The 21157-nt window shown below is 36.4% G+C and overlaps 1 protein-coding gene across 2 annotated transcripts in view; it reads right to left on the reverse strand.

Annotated features, from left to right (window-relative positions):
- The window catches only part of LOC122881629 (CUB and sushi domain-containing protein 3-like), a 229266-nt gene that overhangs the window by 198629 nt on the left and 9480 nt on the right, over positions 1-21157 (reverse strand). For both annotated transcript variants that reach the window (XM_044208068.1, XM_044208067.1), the window contains exon 2: positions 16071-16293. In XM_044208068.1, coding sequence (XP_044064003.1) covers positions 16071-16293 — 223 coding nt within the window. The remainder of the gene's footprint in view (positions 1-16070; positions 16294-21157) is intronic.

Here is a 21157-nt window from a genome sequence, read left to right on the forward strand (position 1 = left end):
ACAAGAAGACTGTCAACAAATGACACCTTTTATCTTGTGTTTCTAGAGTTATGTGTTTTTGCAGACACGTAAGGAATTGTTAATATCATATATATCATATTTCTTAAAGGGAGTTTGGCGCAATATTTTCCCCAGAGCCGCATTCAATCTGCTAATAATGCATGTAGCCAATATTTTTTAATGTTTTGTCACCACTACAGAAACAGTAGGTAACTGCTCAAGTATGATGAGGTTATTTGACGTTGGCTGTGGTTAGTTATTGGTTTGATTAATGGTTTAGAGTCTAATAATGTGTGTCTGTATTGATTACTGACGGTGGCTGATCAGGCTAATTATCAACTAATTGTACTCAGTTTCTAACAACAGTATACAGTAAATGTTGCTTTTTGTGTGCTTGTTTTTAAACTACTTTACTAATTAAACATGGTGTGCTTGATGGTGTTATGACTCCTGATGAAATTTGAAAACTCAGCATTCTCGTTACCCTTTAGCTTCCCTTTTTTAACATTTATTCACCAACAAAAAGCTAATATTTCTCTGTATAATATGACCTCTTTCTGTCAGCTGCTGTGTGTCTGTAGAGTATTTACAGATTTGGGATTTTTTTGTTTAATTTTAAGACACATTTTCAACATACATGAATAACCAGAATTATAACCATATAACATCAAACACGAGTTTAACACTACAATTTGTCAAAAAACACAAATTTTATTGGGGACCCACTCAAATGACCACCTATCCAAGGGACTCACTACATTGAAAACCTATCAATATCCTTTAATATCATTAAAGTTAATGTTGTGCTCTTTCTTGTAGTGTGTAATTAACACATAAAAGTTCATTATTATTGTATTTTACTTCATTTTGAGCTGAAATTCTCATTAATGCAATGCGTCCACATTCATTTCAATGGATCTTTGTTTACATTTTAGATTAGGTATTTAGAAATCCCGAAGGTATGATTTTGAATACTGTCAAAAATACAGACGCTCCTCTTTCTATTAAACTGATACGGAGATGCTGTATTGAGATTGGGTTGAGCGATATGCCACCGTCAGCCCAACAACAGGTGATACCGGCCCATATATTTGTGTGTGGCAAGTTTATGTTCCACAAGCTCTCTTTGCTTTACTAGTCTAATAAATAAACAAAATAAACTCCCAAATTGTCAAGAAAGGAAATATTCTTATACGTTCCTTATTAAACAAAAAAATACAACCGTATACCTTCTGAATTGAAGTTTCTTTCTTTTACCGAACTAAGACCAGCTTAACTGCCTTGTTAACTCATCTTAAAAACACACTTCATTAAAACTCGACAAACAAAATAAAACTCACCAAAACTGTCTCTATTAGTCTTTCAACTGTTTCAACAATCACCAGCTCTGGTTTTGTCGAAATAAATCCTTCATTCACCGAGTTAGATGTGAAAAATATTCTGGCTTTACATGCTAATTTATTTTAAACAGATACATTTTATCTGGGCATTGTAGTGCCTGTAGCGCAGAGGTGGAAATTAGCACCCGCCAAATGAGTGTGTCGTTTCCTGCACCAGGATGACACATGTCATTAATGGTAAAACTGGGGAGGCCCGCAAGAAAGGACAAGTATTCCAGAAGAGGGCATTGAATGACACAGTGGAGAGACTCCACGCAAGTTTCTCAGTCAGCATCCATGGCACAAGCTATCCAGGGCTCAGTTCTGCAGAATAAAGCCCTTCTGGATTATAAAAATCACAAATGTCTCAAAAACAGAAACATGTGCTTGTAAGAGCTTGTAAGAGCCACTTTGACTTTAAGATTAAGAAGCTTCACCAGCTTGCATTCTTGCAATCCCATCTATAACGCAGATAGTTGAGTCTTGTGTCTGCAGTACAAGCAACATGGAATGCATATACAGAAGGTGCATTAAATGTCAAGGAAATGCCTTCCCTACAGTCATCAATCTGTCAACCAAAGGAAACATCATTTCCTGGGACCAGGTTTCAATGATGAAAAACGGAAGAGATGGTGCACTGGAGGAGATTGAAGTAAAAAAACACCTAACTTGAGAAGAAGCACACATCAATAGAAAAACTTGCTGACCTCATGCAAGAACACATTGACAAATTCGCCATTCAGTTCAGTTTCAGAGGCTGAAGTCACCAAGGGAGAGGCCCAATTGTGCAATTTTGATGATAAATAAGGAAAATGTTTATAAAAAACAAATGTATTGAAATCTATTAATCTCTGTTAATCAAATGATATGAACATGTATTGAGAGTATTACAAAGTTTAAGAATCATTAGACATTATAGTCACAAAATGTCATACCGGATAACTGTTTGGACCCCATGGTGAAATACAAAAAAGCAACAAAAAGTCACTAAATGTAGCGAGAAAGTCGCCAAGTTGATAACACTGTGTGTGTGTGTGTGTGTGTGTGTGTGTGGAGAGAGGAGCTGCCTGAGCCCCAGCCACGGTGAAACTCCACACAGAGGGCAGACGACGAGAGGACAGAAGCCGCGTGACCAGAAATTACAGCAAAACGTGTCTCAGCATAGTTTTTTCTGTTCATTTGGCTTTGGCGCTGTGAAAAAATGCTTAAAGCCGCGCCCCAAGTCTTAATAATGGTAGGGAAAACTCTGCTGTTTATTCTGGCATTATGTTGGCTAAAATGTTGATGACATTCTTATATAAACAAAGACGCATGTGAACACAACAGGCAATATTGAGGTCAGAAAAAAAGTATTGAGGTCATGTCCATATATCGTACAATAAGTCGATAACGTAATTATTGCGACAGTACAGCTTCACAATGCTTGTTTAGTCCAACCAACAATCCAAAACTTAAATAAAATTAACAAAATTAAAAGGAAAAGCAAGAGTGACTATGATCTTCAATAAAATGATTCAAGGTACTTTTCAATAGTGAATTGAACCTGCTGTTTTATTATTCAAAAATCTGAAAAATGTTAAAATTATTTAATGGGAAATGTTAAACGTTTTCTTGTTTGCCAAATCTGGGAAAGAAACAACACTGAATGATTTTTTTTTTTTTTTTTTTTTTGGTCTGTGATTTCTTCACAGTATAGCCAAATTAATTTCCTTGAAAAAACAATTTTATTATTATTATGATTATTTATGAACATAAATTATGTTTTAGTTGTGTTAAAATTACAATTCATGTGGAAACTCATTTGGTGTCATATCAAGCAACAATTTCAGTCAGGTGGGATAACGCTGATTTTTTTTCCTTTAAAATGCATAATTTCATTTTATGGAGTTAAGAAAACAATAATAGCATGATGCCAAGTACTGTAAAAGATTTTCAGACGACATTTTGCAGCTTAAAACACATTGAGCGTTAAAATATGGGTAAAGAACTTGAACAAGTAGGGTCACGTCTAAAGCAAACACATTATAATGAGAAAAAATCATTGTGCAAGTTTTACTTTCTGAGCTCTAAATATGCGTTACTCTCTCACTATATATATATTCATGAAATATTATTGATTCAAATTTTTAATAGAATATTTCAAAAATTCATTAACGTTATCCCGTATGACATTTTGACTGGTGTCGTCATATGATTCTCAATTAAAACACTTAAAATACATTGTTTCTTGTTGTTGTTTAAGTAATAAGTAAATAACATCCTCATAAAGGCAATAGATACAGAAAAATACATCAGGTAGGTCAACCAGTTCATATGCTGCTTATAACATTTACATTGAATACATTTTATAAAATCAAATAATTGAAGATGTGTGACTGAGTTCAATGTCTGAGTTGAATCTCACCTCAAAATACTTTTTTTTTTCTGCTTATTAATTGCTAACATTGACAAAACCAGGGGAGTTCAACTTCAGAGAAAGAGAGAATGCAGAGCCAGAGCCTGTTTTAGAAGTGGGAAAGTGGGTCCTTTACTTATACAGTATATGATGCAGAACTGTTCCCTGGGACCATCACACAAGTATGTAGTTTACTAGTTGGATGTATGTACTAGTTGGAGGTATGGACACTCCATGTTAATGATAAATCCTGAGTCCTATTCTGTACCTTTTGTTCTGCCTATTTCCTCTGCAGATTGTGGGTGATCAGTACGAGGTGAACTCTATGAATTGTGCTGGGGAGAACAAGTTCTACATTCCGTCTTTGAGATTCAGTGGAGACAAAGTGTGGTACTACTTGGACGACATCAAATGTATCATCCCGGGGCCACTACCTGCCACATCCTTTGGACTTTTATTCAGTTCTTTGCAAGTGAAATGAGGGGTGGGGTGGATAGAATGTTCAGTCTAAGCAATGTTCACAGTTTCACATTTTGCTTAATCAGGCCTATTTAATGACATTTGTGATTGTTTGTGTTCTGTTATTATATTGTTTATTGCAGTGTGTATATTATTATTTTTAGACTTTTTAAACATACTATTTAAGCAGAATAAATACATGAACTGAACATATTCAGTTCAATGCTGGTGAAAATCTGTTTGTTCTATTAAACATGTTTGTGTTTTGTGTTGTTATTCTGTATATTGCATCTTGTATATTGTATTTTAACCAGATTGTTGTTAACCACAAAAAAGTCATGTGCTGAGCTAATGTTTTTAATTTTGTCCTTGTTATTGAATTAGTTAGATTATCTTATAATTGCTGCAAGAAAATCAATCTTACCAATTCTCATTACCGAAATCATCAACCTAATTTCTGAAACATGTATATCATTACCGAAACAGGTGCTAATTGAGAGGTTAAATAATTAATTAATTAACAAATAATATTTTGCTATTCAATTTGTGTGAAGAATATATAAATTTTGTTATTTCAGTTTTGCAGCATGACTGAAAATATGTCAGGTTTCCCTGAAATATCACAAAAAAATGGTTGTAGATCGTAGGAGCTGTAAGAGGTAAGAGAAATCAATAAAATGATATTCACAAGCTGCAGCAAGAAAACATGACTCCATAGCCAAGTAACAAATCAAAAACTAAACCTTTTATCAACACGGCATTCAATATGAGCTTGTCATAGTAATTGTATAATGACAGCAGCAAAGAGATCATTGTAATGAGGTCATTATTTGTGCAGGGCAACACTGGAATAAAAGGCTTTATTACCCTAACTCACTTCCTTTCCTCTGCCATCCTCAGCATATAATTTCAGCACAATAATGAGTGCTTCAACCAGCCATTCTCAGGCACAGGGGATTGTACGTAATGTAAGTGCAGCATCGAGTGAGAGGGATGGGGGAAGAAACTTCACAGAGCAAAGAGAATACATAGATCAATGGGGAGACACACTAATCAGGTCCATCACGGGGATGTCGATTCTTTTTCATGTTAAAAATTCATTGTCGCTTTTGTCGTGTTCCCTTCTGAATTTCTGCCTTAATTAATTAATAGCATTAATAAATTAAAGGCCTCTTTAATCTCTATCAAGGTTTCTATTTATAATTATCCTCAAAGAGTAAAAGAAAAGCTGAAAAAAAGGGTTGCCCGTCATTATGTTCACCTTCTTATTCATTCCAGCTGAAGTAACACCTGAGCGAACAACACATCAACATACATTCAGAGAATTGAAGGGAAAAACAAGGACAAACTGAAAAATGAAACAACTTCAGGTGTTGCCATATGGAAATGAGCATCTTTCAGAACAAGTTGCTTGAGGAGAGGGTGGGAAAGTTTGTGCTGCATCTTTCTTGATAAAGTTAAACAAAAAGGTAAAAAAAACACAAGGTAAGGAAGCTTGTTTTTTCCTTCTTCTCCGTGATTTTTGTTTTGGAGAGAATTAATTGTGCTCTACTAGCGTACATTTTGGGCCCGAAAGGCACAGTAAAGACTGTCATGGAATTATAATTTTCTGGCCCCACACAACATAGTCCCACATTGTGAGGAAATCCACCACTTGGAAAAAATCAAACTGTGACTAAAACACAAAGAATGTTGCTATTTAGAGGTTTGGGTCGGATCAGGAAAAAAAAACATCAAAATTGATCGTAGCAAGAATTAATAGTGCTTCTCCTCCTTCTCTCTGAATGGCGGGATTAGTTCCATGTGACATCAAAAAGTCTCAGTAAAATATCATCTCTGGTTTCTTGTTTGGAAAAAACACAGAGCATTAAAATGTATATTTGACACAGCCAATCAGCAATGGCTCCTAAAAGCTAATGACTTGACAATCCACTTTATTGGTATACTTGCACAATCTAATGCAATCCAATACAACTGTTCTCCCATAAAGTCTATTTTTATGATGCCTATATTGTAAAATTTTCATTGACATTGTCATCGAGATGTTAATTCAATTATTAGCATTATGTTTTAGCATTTAAGTCAAAAAAGTCCGCCTTTTGTTAGGCTGCCCATCCTTACAGTCCGGAACTGTCTTCTCTTTACCCACCACGCCATTTACCCACTAACTGACATAGACAGTAGTCTAACAATGGAATAGCAGTCTGTGCTGAAAAAAGTTTAAATCTAAAATCTAATTGAATCATGACCTTGAAATCAAAAGTCAAATCAAATCATGGATTACCCTACTTTTTAACATAAATAATAGGGACAGCAAAATAACCCCAAAATAAATCTATTTTTAATATTTTTTGCATTAGTGATATTGAAATATTGCTGTTACAGTCGGAACTGGAACCAGACAACGCTGCACGTGCATTTACTTGCGTGCGCACACAGGCTTCTGTTTTAGAGACAATGGTGAAGCAAATTAAGTTGTTTGACTGTGGGGTGAAAAGTTCGACTAACCCATCAACATCACAAACGAATGCTGGTATTTTGTATACCAGAAATTGAGGGTGGACACGTTAACTGATAACACTTAAGATTCAAATTCTGTAAAGTATCAGATGAAACATAAACTTCAGTTTGATTACTGTAATAAAGCTTTTAAACATTCTTTTATGTCACATTTTCATTATTTAACTGACATATAACTACATAGTATCTTAATTATTCAAAATATAAGGTGGCTAAAAATGGCAACCATATTTTCAGTTTTGGCAACCAAAAGCTGATGCCTGGTTGCCAGCCTGGCAACCACTTTTAAAAGTTAGTGTTGATGAGCCCTGTTGAAGAACATTATGAACTTTGTAGAGATGGATGTTATGGCAGGGCTGTTGTATTGGATATGCATTAGATTGTTCAGGTGTACCTAATAAAGTGGCCATTGAGTATATATATATATATATATAAAATCCAAAATAATAAATTATTTCTGTGGTCTAACAGACCAATATCGGTAATGACACCTAAGAAAAGACATTTGAATCTTATTCTGCAACAGCGCATCAGCACAACAATTATTTTTTATACTACATAGACCATATTGTAATTAAACATTACTCTAAAAAACATCTAGATTCTTTTAAGATCCTGTATCTCTGAAACATGTCAGTGTGTGTCATCATAAGTACAAGTTCCCTCCTGTAGTTTCCTGGTTGAGGCAGAAAATTACTGGACTGTCATAGTCCATTGGAGTAACTTGTGCGTTCAAGGGTTCCTACAGTGTTGAGCCTAATAAACTGTGGAAAAAATTACTGGTGCATATGACTTCACACTAAAAAACTAAATAGCTGTGCATTCAATTAAGATGTAACTCATTTACTACAATCCACTGACATTTTGTATATTGTATAGTTTTAATTTTGGATTTGTAGTGTTTCAGTAGAGTGCCTTGGTGAATGTAATTGTATAGCTTCCTGGCGTTCCTATGTAGATGCCATTAAGCTTGAACTTGATTATTTACATATATATATTTTTCTAAAGTCTGACTATAAATCATTAACAGATAAACATCCTGTACAAGACAAGCATACATTCTCATCACAACACTGCACAGCCACCTCCCACCACCACCTCATCAGCTTTGTTGTGCTTAATCTGGCTGAATAACATTGCAGCCTCTATCTATTGCAGATGCTTGAACCGACATCTCCGTAAACAAACATTGCATTGAATTTAAAAAAAAAAAAAAAAAAAAATCCTCAAAGAGTAAAAGAAAAGCTGAAAAAAGGGTTGCCCGTCATTATGTTCACCTTCTTATTCATTCCAGCTGAAGTAACACCTGAGCGAACAACACATCAACATACATTCAGAGAATTGAAGGAAAAACAAGGACAAACTGAAAAATGAAACAACTTCAGGTGTTGCCATATGGAAATGAGCATCTTTCAGAACAAGTTGCTTGAGGAGAGGGTGGGAAAGTTTGTGCTGCATCTTTCTTGATAAAGTTAAACAAAAGGTAAAAAAACACAAGGTAAGGAAGCTTGTTTTTTCCTTCTTCTCCGTGATTTTTGTTTTGGAGAGAATTAATTGTGCTCTACTAGCGTACATTTTGGGCCCGAAAGGCACAGTAAAGACTGTCATGGAATTATAATTTTCTGGCCCCACACAACATAGTCCCACATTGTGAGGAAATCCACCACTTGGAAAAAATCAAACTGTGACTAAAACACAAAGAATGTTGCTATTTAGAGGTTTGGGTCGGATCAGGAAAAAAAAACATCAAAATTGATCGTAGCAAGAATTAATAGTGCTTCTCCTCCTTCTCTCTGAATGGCGGGATTAGTTCCATGTGACATCAAAAAGTCTCAGTAAAATATCATCTCTGGTTTCTTGTTTGGAAAAAACACAGAGCATTAAAATGTATATTTGACACAGCCAATCAGCAATGGCTCCTAAAAGCTAATGACTTGACAATCCACTTTATTGGTATACTTGCACAATCTAATGCAATCCAATACAACTGTTCTCCCATAAAGTCTATTTTTATGATGCCTATATTGTAAAATTTTCATTGACATTGTCATCGAGATGTTAATTCAATTATTAGCATTATGTTTTAGCATTTAAGTCAAAAAAGTCCGCCTTTTGTTAGGCTGCCCATCCTTACAGTCCGGAACTGTCTTCTCTTTACCCACCACGCCATTTACCCACTAACTGACATAGACAGTAGTCTAACAATGGAATAGCAGTCTGTGCTGAAAAAAGTTTAAATCTAAAATCTAATTGAATCATGACCTTGAAATCAAAAGTCAAATCAAATCATGGATTACCCTACTTTTAACATAAATAATAGGGACAGCAAAATAACCCCAAAATAAATCTATTTTTAATATTTTTTGCATTAGTGATATTGAAATATTGCTGTTACAGTCGGAACTGGAACCAGACAACGCTGCACGTGCATTTACTTGCGTGCGCACACAGGCTTCTGTTTTAGAGACAATGGTGAAGCAAATTAAGTTGTTTGACTGTGGGGTGAAAAGTTCGACTAACCCATCAACATCACAAACGAATGCTGGTATTTTGTATACCAGAAATTGAGGGTGGACACGTTAACTGATAACACTTAAGATTCAAATTCTGTAAAGTATCAGATGAAACATAAACTTCAGTTTGATTACTGTAATAAAGCTTTTAAACATTCTTTTATGTCACATTTTCATTATTTAACTGACATATAACTACATAGTATCTTAATTATTCAAAATATAAGGTGGCTAAAAATGGCAACCATATTTTCAGTTTTGGCAACCAAAAGTTGATGCCTGGTTGCCAGCCTGGCAACCACTTTTAAAAGTTAGTGTTGATGAGCCCTGTTGAAGAACATTATGAACTTTGTAGAGATGGATGTTATGGCAGGGCTGTTGTATTGGATATGCATTAGATTGTTCAGGTGTACCTAATAAAGTGGCCATTGAGTATATATATATATATATATAAAATCCAAAATAATAAATTATTTCTGTGGTCTAACAGACCAATATCGGTAATGACACCTAAGAAAAGACATTTGAATCTTATTCTGCAACAGCGCATCAGCACAACAATTATTTTTTATACTACATAGACCATATTGTAATTAAACATTACTCTAAAAAACATCTAGATTCTTTTAAGATCCTGTATCTCTGAAACATGTCAGTGTGTGTCATCATAAGTACAAGTTCCCTCCTGTAGTTTCCTGGTTGAGGCAGAAAATTACTGGACTGTCATAGTCCATTGGAGTAACTTGTGCGTTCAAGGGTTCCTACAGTGTTGAGCCTAATAAACTGTGGAAAAAATTACTGGTGCATATGACTTCACACTAAAAACTAAATAGCTGTGCATTCAATTAAGATGTAACTCATTTACTACAATCCACTGACATTTTGTATATTGTATAGTTTTAATTTTGGATTTGTAGTGTTTCAGTAGAGTGCCTTGGTGAATGTAATTGTATAGCTTCCTGGCGTTCCTATGTAGATGCCATTAAGCTTGAACTTGATTATTTACATATATATATTTTTCTAAAGTCTGACTATAAATCATTAACAGATAAACATCCTGTACAAGACAAGCATACATTCTCATCACAACACTGCACAGCCACCTCCCACCACCACCTCATCAGCTTTGTTGTGCTTAATCTGGCTGAATAACATTGCAGCCTCTATCTATTGCAGATGCTTGAACCGACATCTCCGTAAACAAACATTGCATTGAATTTAAAAAAAAAAAAAAAGCATATTTCATGTATTTACAGTTTCTGCCTATCTCAATCATCATTGATTGACCACCAGAATTATGGGGACAAAGCACTGCTAAAATGCTGTGAAAACAAGTGAAACAGGAGATAATGAGCAGTGTGCTATGAAAGTAAACACTTTCTGTATTTGCTTTTCACAGTAAAAGCTTTCCGCTAAAGAGAACCCTGTTTGGCTTTTATTGTGAAATACCCACAAGATTTGTTCAGTGGTAGTCATTAGCAGTACTGTAGTTTTGCGTAGATTAGATGGATTAGATTAGATGTACACCAGGTTAAAAATTGGTCTAAATCTACATTTGAAGGTTGAAGTACAGCCTACACACATCTCCATTAACATTGTTACTAAAACATCAAATTATAATGTTTTATTAGGTCAAATTACTAATATTTGCTTTAAGAAATCTATTATCTTCATTTCTCATAATTACACAAAACAGCCATAATCATTAGGCCAAAGTAAAAACTGCTTATCTGGTACCACATACATACATACACATAGATATGGGGCTGGGCAATAATATTAGCATCTCCATAATATTGTTTAGCATCCTTATACAATTCTGTTGTTCAAATAAATGACACCATGCAATTGTAATTAAAAACTGAGTTTTGTCAGTGACATTTTTGTCTTATATGTTTAGTCAGTAATACATACTGTAACAGCAGAAGACAGTTCATTGCACTGAACACAAACTTTAGTCTCTTGAGATTTTGCTTCCTTTTGCCATATTGTGGTATGTCAGAAATATAATCCCATTAATGCCGTGATATGGATTTTAAACATTACCTAGCCCTAGTGTGTTACAATCCAATATGTAAACTAAAGAATTCACAATTATTTCCAACATTCCAACTCAATCTTGTTTAATGTTCTTCCATCTATGGAAAATGTCTAAATTAATTCTAGATTCAATAAAGGTAATTTGGGGTGAAGTCATTTAATGTTTACCGTAAAACTTCAATTAATAGCCTGGGCTTTTATATGCTTCAATCACTGAACTCAACATGCATCTATGTGGGACAGGCCTTTAATTCCTTTCACACAAAACTCTTGCTCAGCAAAGATGGGAAATACTGTAAATAATGGAGGAATGGACACATATTCAGACTTTATGACCGCTTCAAAAGGTAGGGTGTCAACACTTTTTTTTTTGTCTCTCTTGTTTACCATGCTAGTAAATCTGAATGAATTATACTGTGGTGCTTATGATTTCCGTAAAATGAACTCAACGATTGAATTGTGGAGAATCTAACCAATCTAATGATGTGTAGCATGTCCATATTGACAAATGTTTAAACATTTATATTTGTATGCGCGATCTAAGCAGCTAAGAACTAGCTCAAGCGGGCAACCAGGTGGGCTTTAAGAGGTTTTATACATCCAAAGAACTTCTATAAAAACCAGACCCAGCGTCTAATTGAGACCTGCGTTTATTTGTCAAAACCTGTAGCCACACCTGGCCAGCAAAAGGGACTCTGCGTTTAATTGGGGCTCGGCTTTTAATTTAAGTTTTACGGTAATAAAGACAGAAATAGTGTTTTAGTGTGCAGACTTTATTTCAGCCTTCAGCCTTGAACTGCATGCTTTGACAGTGGGCCAGTTTTGCATAAAGAACTGGTTTGGTGAATAGCTGCAAGTGCTTATTGAAGTTTGGGTCATCAAACCCCTAGCACATCAAGTCAAGGTACACAATGCATTTTTCCCATGTCATTGCTAGGATTATAAAACAGATTGGTCTGTGATAATACCAAAGTTTAAAACTGACCCTATACAACAAGACAACCGCTGGAAGCTAACAGACAGCCACTCATTTTCTCAAACATGTCTTGCACAATAATAATAGTAAACAAGAATAAACAGGCCCAACACTAACACAGACAGTCACTAATCAGACTGTTCTGTAATACGGAACAAAGGTTGAAACAGTGACAAACTGAAAACTATTTGAAATCCAGTTTGAAAACCACTGTAAGAACTTGTTTCTAACCCTCCCAAACTTCCATCCATATACCATCACAACTTCACATGGAGCCAGGAAAACCCTGCACTGTGGCAATCATATCACAGGGAAAATTAACTCAAATTAAGTTTCTGAAATTGGAATAATTAGACCAAGGACATGAAACGAAAACATGACCAGGGAGTTGAAGGTAACACAAAGGCTAAAAAAAATCCAAGTAAAGGAAGAAAATGCAAAACCTAATGTTGTAATGGGTAGAATGTCAAGATTCAATTATAAAGGAATTGAAAAGAAATGGTAAACCATTGGCAAGGACAAGGTAGACAGACATTAAGTCATATCTCAAGACATGGTAAAAAAAATTTGTGTCTCAACAATAACAGAGCTTTTTCACAGGAGATATTTTGACGTGTCACATCATGAAAAGCACAGGTGCATCTAATAACATTAAATATGGCTCTGGTCTATTTAGTTGCCACAGTAACGCTAATTCATGACAGTTTGCCAGAGTGCTAAATACCAGGGCAATAAAATAATTGGAATGTAGCCATTTTTAATGTCAAATTACACTTGTGCTTTTCGGCTAACGACATAAAACGTGTTTAAGCGTGGAGTTCTGCAATTCAATAAAATAACGTTATAGCAAATTAGGGTACCTGCAGTTTGCAGACGCAGCGATAATGTTTATCTTTCTGCCATGGTGGTTCATGTACCAATATTATCAATCATTGTATCCAACATTCATACTTAGACTTGGCGCTCAGCTTTTTACACTTAAGTTAGCCGTTATCTAGCCAGACTTAGCAAACTTTTCCTACAGTAGCTAACGTTATTGTAAGCAAATGAGCTAATTGTGTAAACGAAGACACCGGGACAAGATGAAAAAAATCATTAAACAAGCCACTTACTGAAGTTACTCATACAGGTCAAGCTCGCGCTTCTGTGTCATTGCTCTCTGTCTAACGACAGGTTGCGTTTGCGTATTTGTTCGAGTGTGGGAGATTTGTGCTGCATTCAAAAATAATGGGAAACTTGTGATTTTATTCTTCAGTGTAATATGGGAACTTCAATGGGGTAAGTGTCTTCTTTATGGAGAGGTTGTCTCTCCTTTGCCCACTCTTTTCGAACACCTGTAAATTGTAATTATCAATGCATTTTGCTGACACTAATTGTGATTGAATAACACCAACTGTACGGTAGAAATACTGTCTCACTGATTAAAATGAGCTGATTTATCAAAATTGAACTGAGGCTTGACAATGTCACTGAATTTAAAGTTATTATTGGCACTGAAGTAAAAATTCTGGCACTGTGACAACACCATTTAGACTTAACGGCCAACAGATTTATCTCAGCATATGAAGCAACGTCAACAGCATGTGTGATCACATATGATGTCTGTCATAACTTGTTGATGTTGTGCCATTATACTGCCATTAAACTCAAATTACTGCCATTAAATGCCATGCCCTCTGTTTATAATGCACCAGTTAGAGCCAATGTGTTATGAATATTTTGGTTTGGCTCAATTTAAGATAAGTGCAACAATGATTTCACTAGTATAGCAACAGAGAAAAAGCTAAGACTTCCAGTACTTTACCAAGCTTCTGTAGAGTACAATGTGGATGTAAAATCATAGCAATGTCAGGATTTGCTCCATAATTGCTCATAAACATAAGGAATTATATTTACAGGCTTTTTAAACCATATTTGTGGCAAGAGTTATATATAGTATGTGAGATCATTAATTGATGTGGAGTCAACCAGCATGGTGACAAACCTCTCATAAGCCTGACCTTGAAAACAGCATTATGTAACATAATCTTTTAAGTATCTAAAGTGATTCAGCTGCTAAAGTATCAACAATGATTCAGCTCTTGAATTTTTCCCCTTCATTGCCACTCTTTGCTATACATCCTCCATTGTATTAGCATGTAACTTTGGTCCACTTCCACTGTAGTTGAGCCTCATACATGGGCCAGGAGAAATCATTTGGCACTGTGTTTTTGAGTGTTTCACAGAGAAATGCTGGACCCCACTTTCACCTCTGATGGAGTGTGCTTGTGAATACAAGTGGATAATCAGACACTAAGATGTCCTTAAAAAAAAAAAGCTTTTGACAGGTTTAAAAGCTGATGTGTCTATCAGCTCAGACAAGAGATAATCTTCTCATAGTACACAGCACACTTATCTATAAAGACTGGGTTTATTTTGAGCAATTTGGTATGACAAGGAAAATGTGAAAACCTTTGTGGCTTTTTCCTTTGAAATCCAAACACGAAACGGTTCTTTAAAGCGGGTTTCATTTGGGAAGGAAATAGAACATCCTAAGAATGCTGCAGTTCCGATTCTTTCTGAATCAGACGTGAAATGTGCTCTTCTGTTATTATGGCCAATCAACAAACTATTTATATATTTAAGGATTTTTTTACACTAGGCAAGTCAATGATGATTGGCTTATAGCCTTCACGGTTAAACCAATTTGGTATGAGGGTTTGATTGAGCTCATGTTGGTGATAGTGTGTTTAATAAAAAGAATCAGAATGATTTATTAATCAAAATCCTTGAGCAGTATATGTCCCACAAAAACCTTCAAGAATGCTGCACTCTGAGAAGATGTCTGTATTTAAACCTTAGCCTTCTGTATCTAAACATGCACTACCTATTTGGAGCAGAGTCTTATGCCCATCCCTAATAATAGCTGACATGTGGGTTCAATACATACACTCCACTGCAAAAATCATTGACTGTCATCTCACCATGAGTATCAATTTGTCTTTATTAAATTCAATTATTGAACAGTACTTAGCTGTATTGTGTGAATTTACTGTCAAAATCAAACAGAGGAGAGCCAAATAATTCTGTTAGAGACAGATACTGATGAGAGGGAGATATAAAAATGAAACAGAAAAATCTTTCCACACGAACATCAGGCTTTTGTGAGATTGCAGAAAGCAGACTGAGTAAACAGTTGTTTGCCTGTTCAGTGACTAAAGTAAACAAAGAGAAATCTTTGTGTTTGATTTTCATGTTTTTCTCTACCTCCAGTGAAGCATTTGAATAAAGGATGGTGGCTACTGAGCTGACCCATGCATTACTGAAGACAACATAGCATGCTCATTCAGAAATAAATTCTGGGGATTCTGGTTAGAGCTTTCGGGTTGATGGGTCCATTTGCTGTGGGATCCAAACACATTTACAACACACTATTTATACACTATTTAAAGTCTGTTTTGGTTTAATTTACAAGAAGCATCTTTGCAAGTTGGTTTTTTGAAACCAGTACACAAAATGAGCTTCTCAAACGTAAAATTAAAATCAAAATCTTCTAGAGTTTTGTGAAGGCATTTCAATTCTGCACAAAAGCCAGAAAAGAGCGGAGACTCTACAGTCCACACACATTACTGCTGACTTGCCTGACACCTCCCTGACAAGAATAAGCAGCCTTTGTCATGTGTACATTAAAGATGAACTTTCCTTCAGAAGTGATCATTGAAGGCTTTCCTCCCTCCTACTTCCCATCCCTGCCTGCCAGCCTTCAAACACAGCCTCCAAGGTGCATAGCTTCAGGGCCGCTTCCTTACCTCGTCCTGAAGTTAGCCGGGTGTGGATGCCCGTCATACAAAGATAAAAAGTCATATTCCTCCTCCACAGCGAAAGACTGAAAAACTATATGAATCCTGTTCCCCTCTTCAGCAACAATCACCCAGGTACAGTTCGCTCCATTTGGATATCCATATGGAAACCCGGGGCTTTCTATCGTCCCATTCCTCCCTTTTAAAGTGCCTCCGCAAGTATGGATAAAACCTGGAAAGAAAGGAAACACCCAGTCATTATCAAACGCATAGTGAGTGTGTATGAAAAAAATGAAATGCTCTAAAGTGAGATTGTAACATAAAATTTACTTAATTTTGCCTGGTGCACACATCCAAGCAGCAATAAATAAACCGAATGGCTGTTTAAATAGGCCTGCACAGATGCTATTCCAAGTAACAGTTTTATTGTAACAACTGTATGCACCCTGTAAAGTTCAGGTGCAATATTTCTTCAACTGAGAACAAATTGTTTGGAAAATCCACATTGTTCTCAGCTGGCAGAAGCTGTGAGGGAAATCTGGCAACCAGCTGAATAAGAGCCAAGTTTTGTGTTCCCATTTGTGTTTTCAGTTCCCCTTCAAATTAAAAACATAATAGGCTGCAACACCTACTGCTGTAATAATGGAAGAGAAATGCATAATGGAGAACTACAGTGATGCTTTTCAGTGTTATATTGAACAAAAAGCTTGCAATGTATCATTACTGCCCACTTGTTTCCAGGGGTCAGAAAGCCCTAGAGACAAGCTTCAAGCAAGGTCTTCCAATTTGGTGCCACAAGCCCTTAACTCTCTGTTTCACAGTCCTCGCAATATATATCTGTGCACCTTGTTGCACTGGCTTGCTGAAAATCAATACCCTTGACATATTAGGTTAAGCATTAAACTATCATTGTCAAACTACAATAATGTGATCGCTTGGCTAACCTTTGTGGTGTTAATGTAAATGAGCGAATGTGCCACAGCTAAGTAACTCTAACTCAAATCCATATACAAACATAATCTGTGTCACTCATGCACAGACATTTACGGTACCCATTTACAGTACAGTATTCTTCCACACTTCCACATCCAGTGTACTCCCACACTTACACAAACAATGTATGAACATGCTCCCATACACGCTGTGTCAGAGTGCCATTTTATTTGAGGCTATCTTGCATGTTGTCTAATGAAATGCAAACTTAATTAAGATGCATGGTTTATCCACCACAATTTACTCCTAGTGTAATTAGGATTTCACACTCTGTAGGTAATGTTTTGCATAGTGTTAGGCCACACACACGCACTGCAGTATGGGAAAAAAGCAAAACACACAGATGACTTGGCAGTTATGCAACTCAAATGGCCTCTAACTAGACAAACAGTAGTAAGTGTTCCCAATAATATGTTCACCTTCTTAAAAACTGATGTGAGCAAACAGTCGAAATGTTAAACTCCGACAATTTATTTTGCATGTGTCAAGGTCATTAATTATATTATTTATGGACAAATTCTGGCAGCTGTTTATATTTCACAAAAAAACAACTCTGTTGTCACAAACATAATAATCCTTTGGAAGATTTTCCCACAATCTTTACATTTTGCAAAACCTTCAGGATATTATACTCACAGGGGTTCTGACCCAGAGTCCCTGACAGTACAGTATATCTCTATTGTCCAGATAACTGACCTGCCCGCAATTCACTCCTCCTGTGTCCAGTGATCAAATGACCTGACCTATTTATAGATAAAAGTTACAGATACAGTATATATCATGCCCATACAGGTTTATGATGATGTTGTGTCTGGGGATGAGCTGCTGCTCTAAATGCAGCAGGGAAAAATTCCCGCCAAGGTTTGTTGCATGTCTAAGTTGAAATTATTTCCGCCACCATTGAGCAAACAGGGTAATCATGGCAAATTTGCAGCATTTATGCGCCACCTACAGGGTCAACATGATCCAACCTGTGACATGGTGCATCATTGCTGCTTTCAAGCGCTCTCGGGAATATCATAATTACCAGCACAGCCCTCTTCACTGATCCAACAAAGTTGTGTGTATGACTGTAAAGGTGTGGATTTTTGATGACAGATGAGTAATTGTAATGTGACAGCATGTTTGACCAACAACTACTGTGATATTTATATTGTTATTGCTTGGTTGTCTGTACATTTTCGCTGACCTTAACTGGTCACACATCCTTGTATTTAATGATCTGAAATAGGGCCTACCTGTTAGTCTGTTCCACATTGCCTTCATTTTTACAAAGCTTAAGGGGCCACCAACATATTTACCTAGCAGCCACAATTGGCTTGTGTTTCCAACTAAAAGCATTTAATAGTTTGACTGGGTGTATGTAGGACAAATTAAAAGAAGAGTTAGAGCTAATGAAGAGCATTGAAGACAAGACAGAATGATTCGCACCCACACTGACTGTTTAAAATGGCCTTGAAAAAGAATTTTAAGGAAGATATGGCCATTACTGAAGGTGAGCCCAGCTGCAGTTGCTGTTGTAGTTACTGTTTAGACTTAATTAACTTCAGTATAAGCAGGAGCATCAGATAATTATGAGGGCAGAAATGCTTGACAACACAATATTTGAAAACCGATGTTCAACTTCAGTCTATTATTTATCTTGGAAAGTCCCCTCTTTCATTTTTATGATGTTGTATGAAAATAATAAACTTTTACCTGGCCATGGCCAACATATAATATTATGTAAAGGAAAAGTGCAACACTTTTACAAACAGTTAAGCTTTTTTAGTTTAAATTGGCCTTCCACCAATTTTATACATGAAGTTCAGTTCACTTGTCACAAGGAGTGCTACTCAGCCTGTAGAAATAGTTGTATAATGTCTACTCTATGTTTGTAAAGTCTTAAAATAAAAACCTGATGATGTCACCAGGGTTATCTTGGTTTGGGCTTGAGACTTAACAGTAAGTCTGTGTTACTAACTGGAGGTGTTGGGTTTGAAAGAAGTGGGCATTTAGGAGGCAGGGAGGGTCTGAGGAAAGATGCTATTCAATTCAGGGAAATGTAGGATCCAGTGTTTCGGAACTTGACTCATACTGGGGACTAAAAGTCAGGAGATCTCTTTGCTCTCTGTTGCTTTGATTTTGACCTCTTTTTAAAAAGATCAGTCTCTTGTGAGTCCCCTTATTTTATGAAAATTGCAATACTAAATTGCTGGAATATCCCTTTAAACATTACAACAGATAATGATTACTACTGACACTATGCTAGATTTCATATCTGTTAGAGTGAGATTGTTAGAACAGTAAAAAATATATGAAACCAGAGACATTTACTGCTCCATAACCATGAGTGCAAATCAAGTAAACTAGACTTGAGTTGTGGTGAGGTTACCACACAATTTTGTAACTGTGTAACTGCAGCTAACCTGGATAACGTAAACCTAAAGCAATCTTGGTTGAGGATATCAACAGAGCACAGAGAGATGCCCCTAAACCTTGTGTTGGGCTTAGTAGCAATCAGACCCACACAAGTTCAGAAGTCAAAATCAAGTATTTTATTTGAGGCTCTCTTGTATCACCCAGAGTTTATAACTACAGCAAGGACAGCACCCATGGAGCTCTATTAGTCCCTGATATATTTCAGTGTTTGTCAAGCATTAGAGGACTAATGTTGCGAACTATTCAGAGTAATGCTGTTTGTGTGAACTGCTTAGCAGTGTTTGTGTGGCTGATTGTTCTGATGTCCTGAAGATGACAGAACAGATGCTCATTGCCAAGATATTTCCCATTTCCCTCTTTCCGCCTCTCACTCCGTCTTTCTCCTTCTCAGATCTGTGTATTCCTTTCATCCTTCATTCTCCCTGCAACTCTCTCACCCTCTCTTCGTCTCACTCACCTTTTTCATTCACTGCCTGTTCAGCCAATTGTTCTGCATCCCCCTTCCCATTATCTATTGCTCCTTGTTTTTCCATTTTTCAGTTTTTTTTCTATAAGCTTGTGAATTAGAATCCCCCTTTTCAATGCTGTGAATCATAGGAGCTTGTAATATGTTAAGCACTGTCATCTCCATAAAAGCTGTATCTATAAAAAGAACATTGTAAACGTTCATCTTGTTTCTTCAAAGGAAAATGCGACGACAACATGTACTCCCTTGTACAGGAGAGAGGACATGCATTAAATCCATTTACCACTTACACCTACAGTATGTCTTCTTTGAATTCCACTGTCACCGCTTAGTAGCCTGCTCCGACCTCCATCATCACTTCAATTGTAAAACGCGCTCCCCTGGGTTTTCTCCAACCCCATGTTAGCGGCACACTGCAGCACCGACCATAAATTGTGATAAGAAACCAAATTAACAACATGCTGTGATTGCACAGTGGGGAAAATGCGGTTCAGAAATATGAATCAGTATCATAACATGCAAGCCTGGCACAAACAGGGGCCTCAGCAGGCAGCAAAGCTGGTTGACAGACAGCTCAAGAACGGTCCCAGCTGTTCCTCAAATAGTTACATTTACCCCTGGCCTTTTGAATATACACACAAGTACCACCTTTTCACCGCACCACACCTTTGATGCTTATAACTGATTGTTACACTTGCTGAGCAAAACACAGACAGGAAAATGGCAGTTGTCTCCCACCATGATTTCTGCCTGAACTGCATGTGTGTGTTTGTGTGTGAGTACATGCATATTTATATGTGCTGTTGGCCTTGCAGAGCCTCTCACTACTGCAAAGGATGAAACAAGACTACTGAATTGGATTCTCTCATATTTGCCCAATGAATACAGAGATTTTGGGTGGAATGAAGCAATTAATGAACCACAGTGTTGTACCCTGTGTGGATGGAAAATACAATTGATTTTGTAAACAAAATGCATTATGCATCTTAACAGGTATCTTATTATAGAATGTGTTGCAGGCCTAATAGTTTATTTAAGGTTTACTTTAAGCATGGAATGATGAGAGACAACATTTTGGCTTTCCAGTACATGGACTAATGTGTGAAGGGATAGGTGCCCCCTAAACAAGTAAACAGCCAATATGTTGTCCTCCACCATTAATGCAGATTTGTAGTTGAGCCATAAAGTGAAATGATTATGTGCAGCAGGGAGAGGG

This window comes from Siniperca chuatsi, linkage group LG9 (assembly GCF_020085105.1).
Source record: "Siniperca chuatsi isolate FFG_IHB_CAS linkage group LG9, ASM2008510v1, whole genome shotgun sequence".
NCBI classification, from domain to species: Eukaryota; Metazoa; Chordata; class Actinopteri; order Centrarchiformes; family Sinipercidae; genus Siniperca; species Siniperca chuatsi.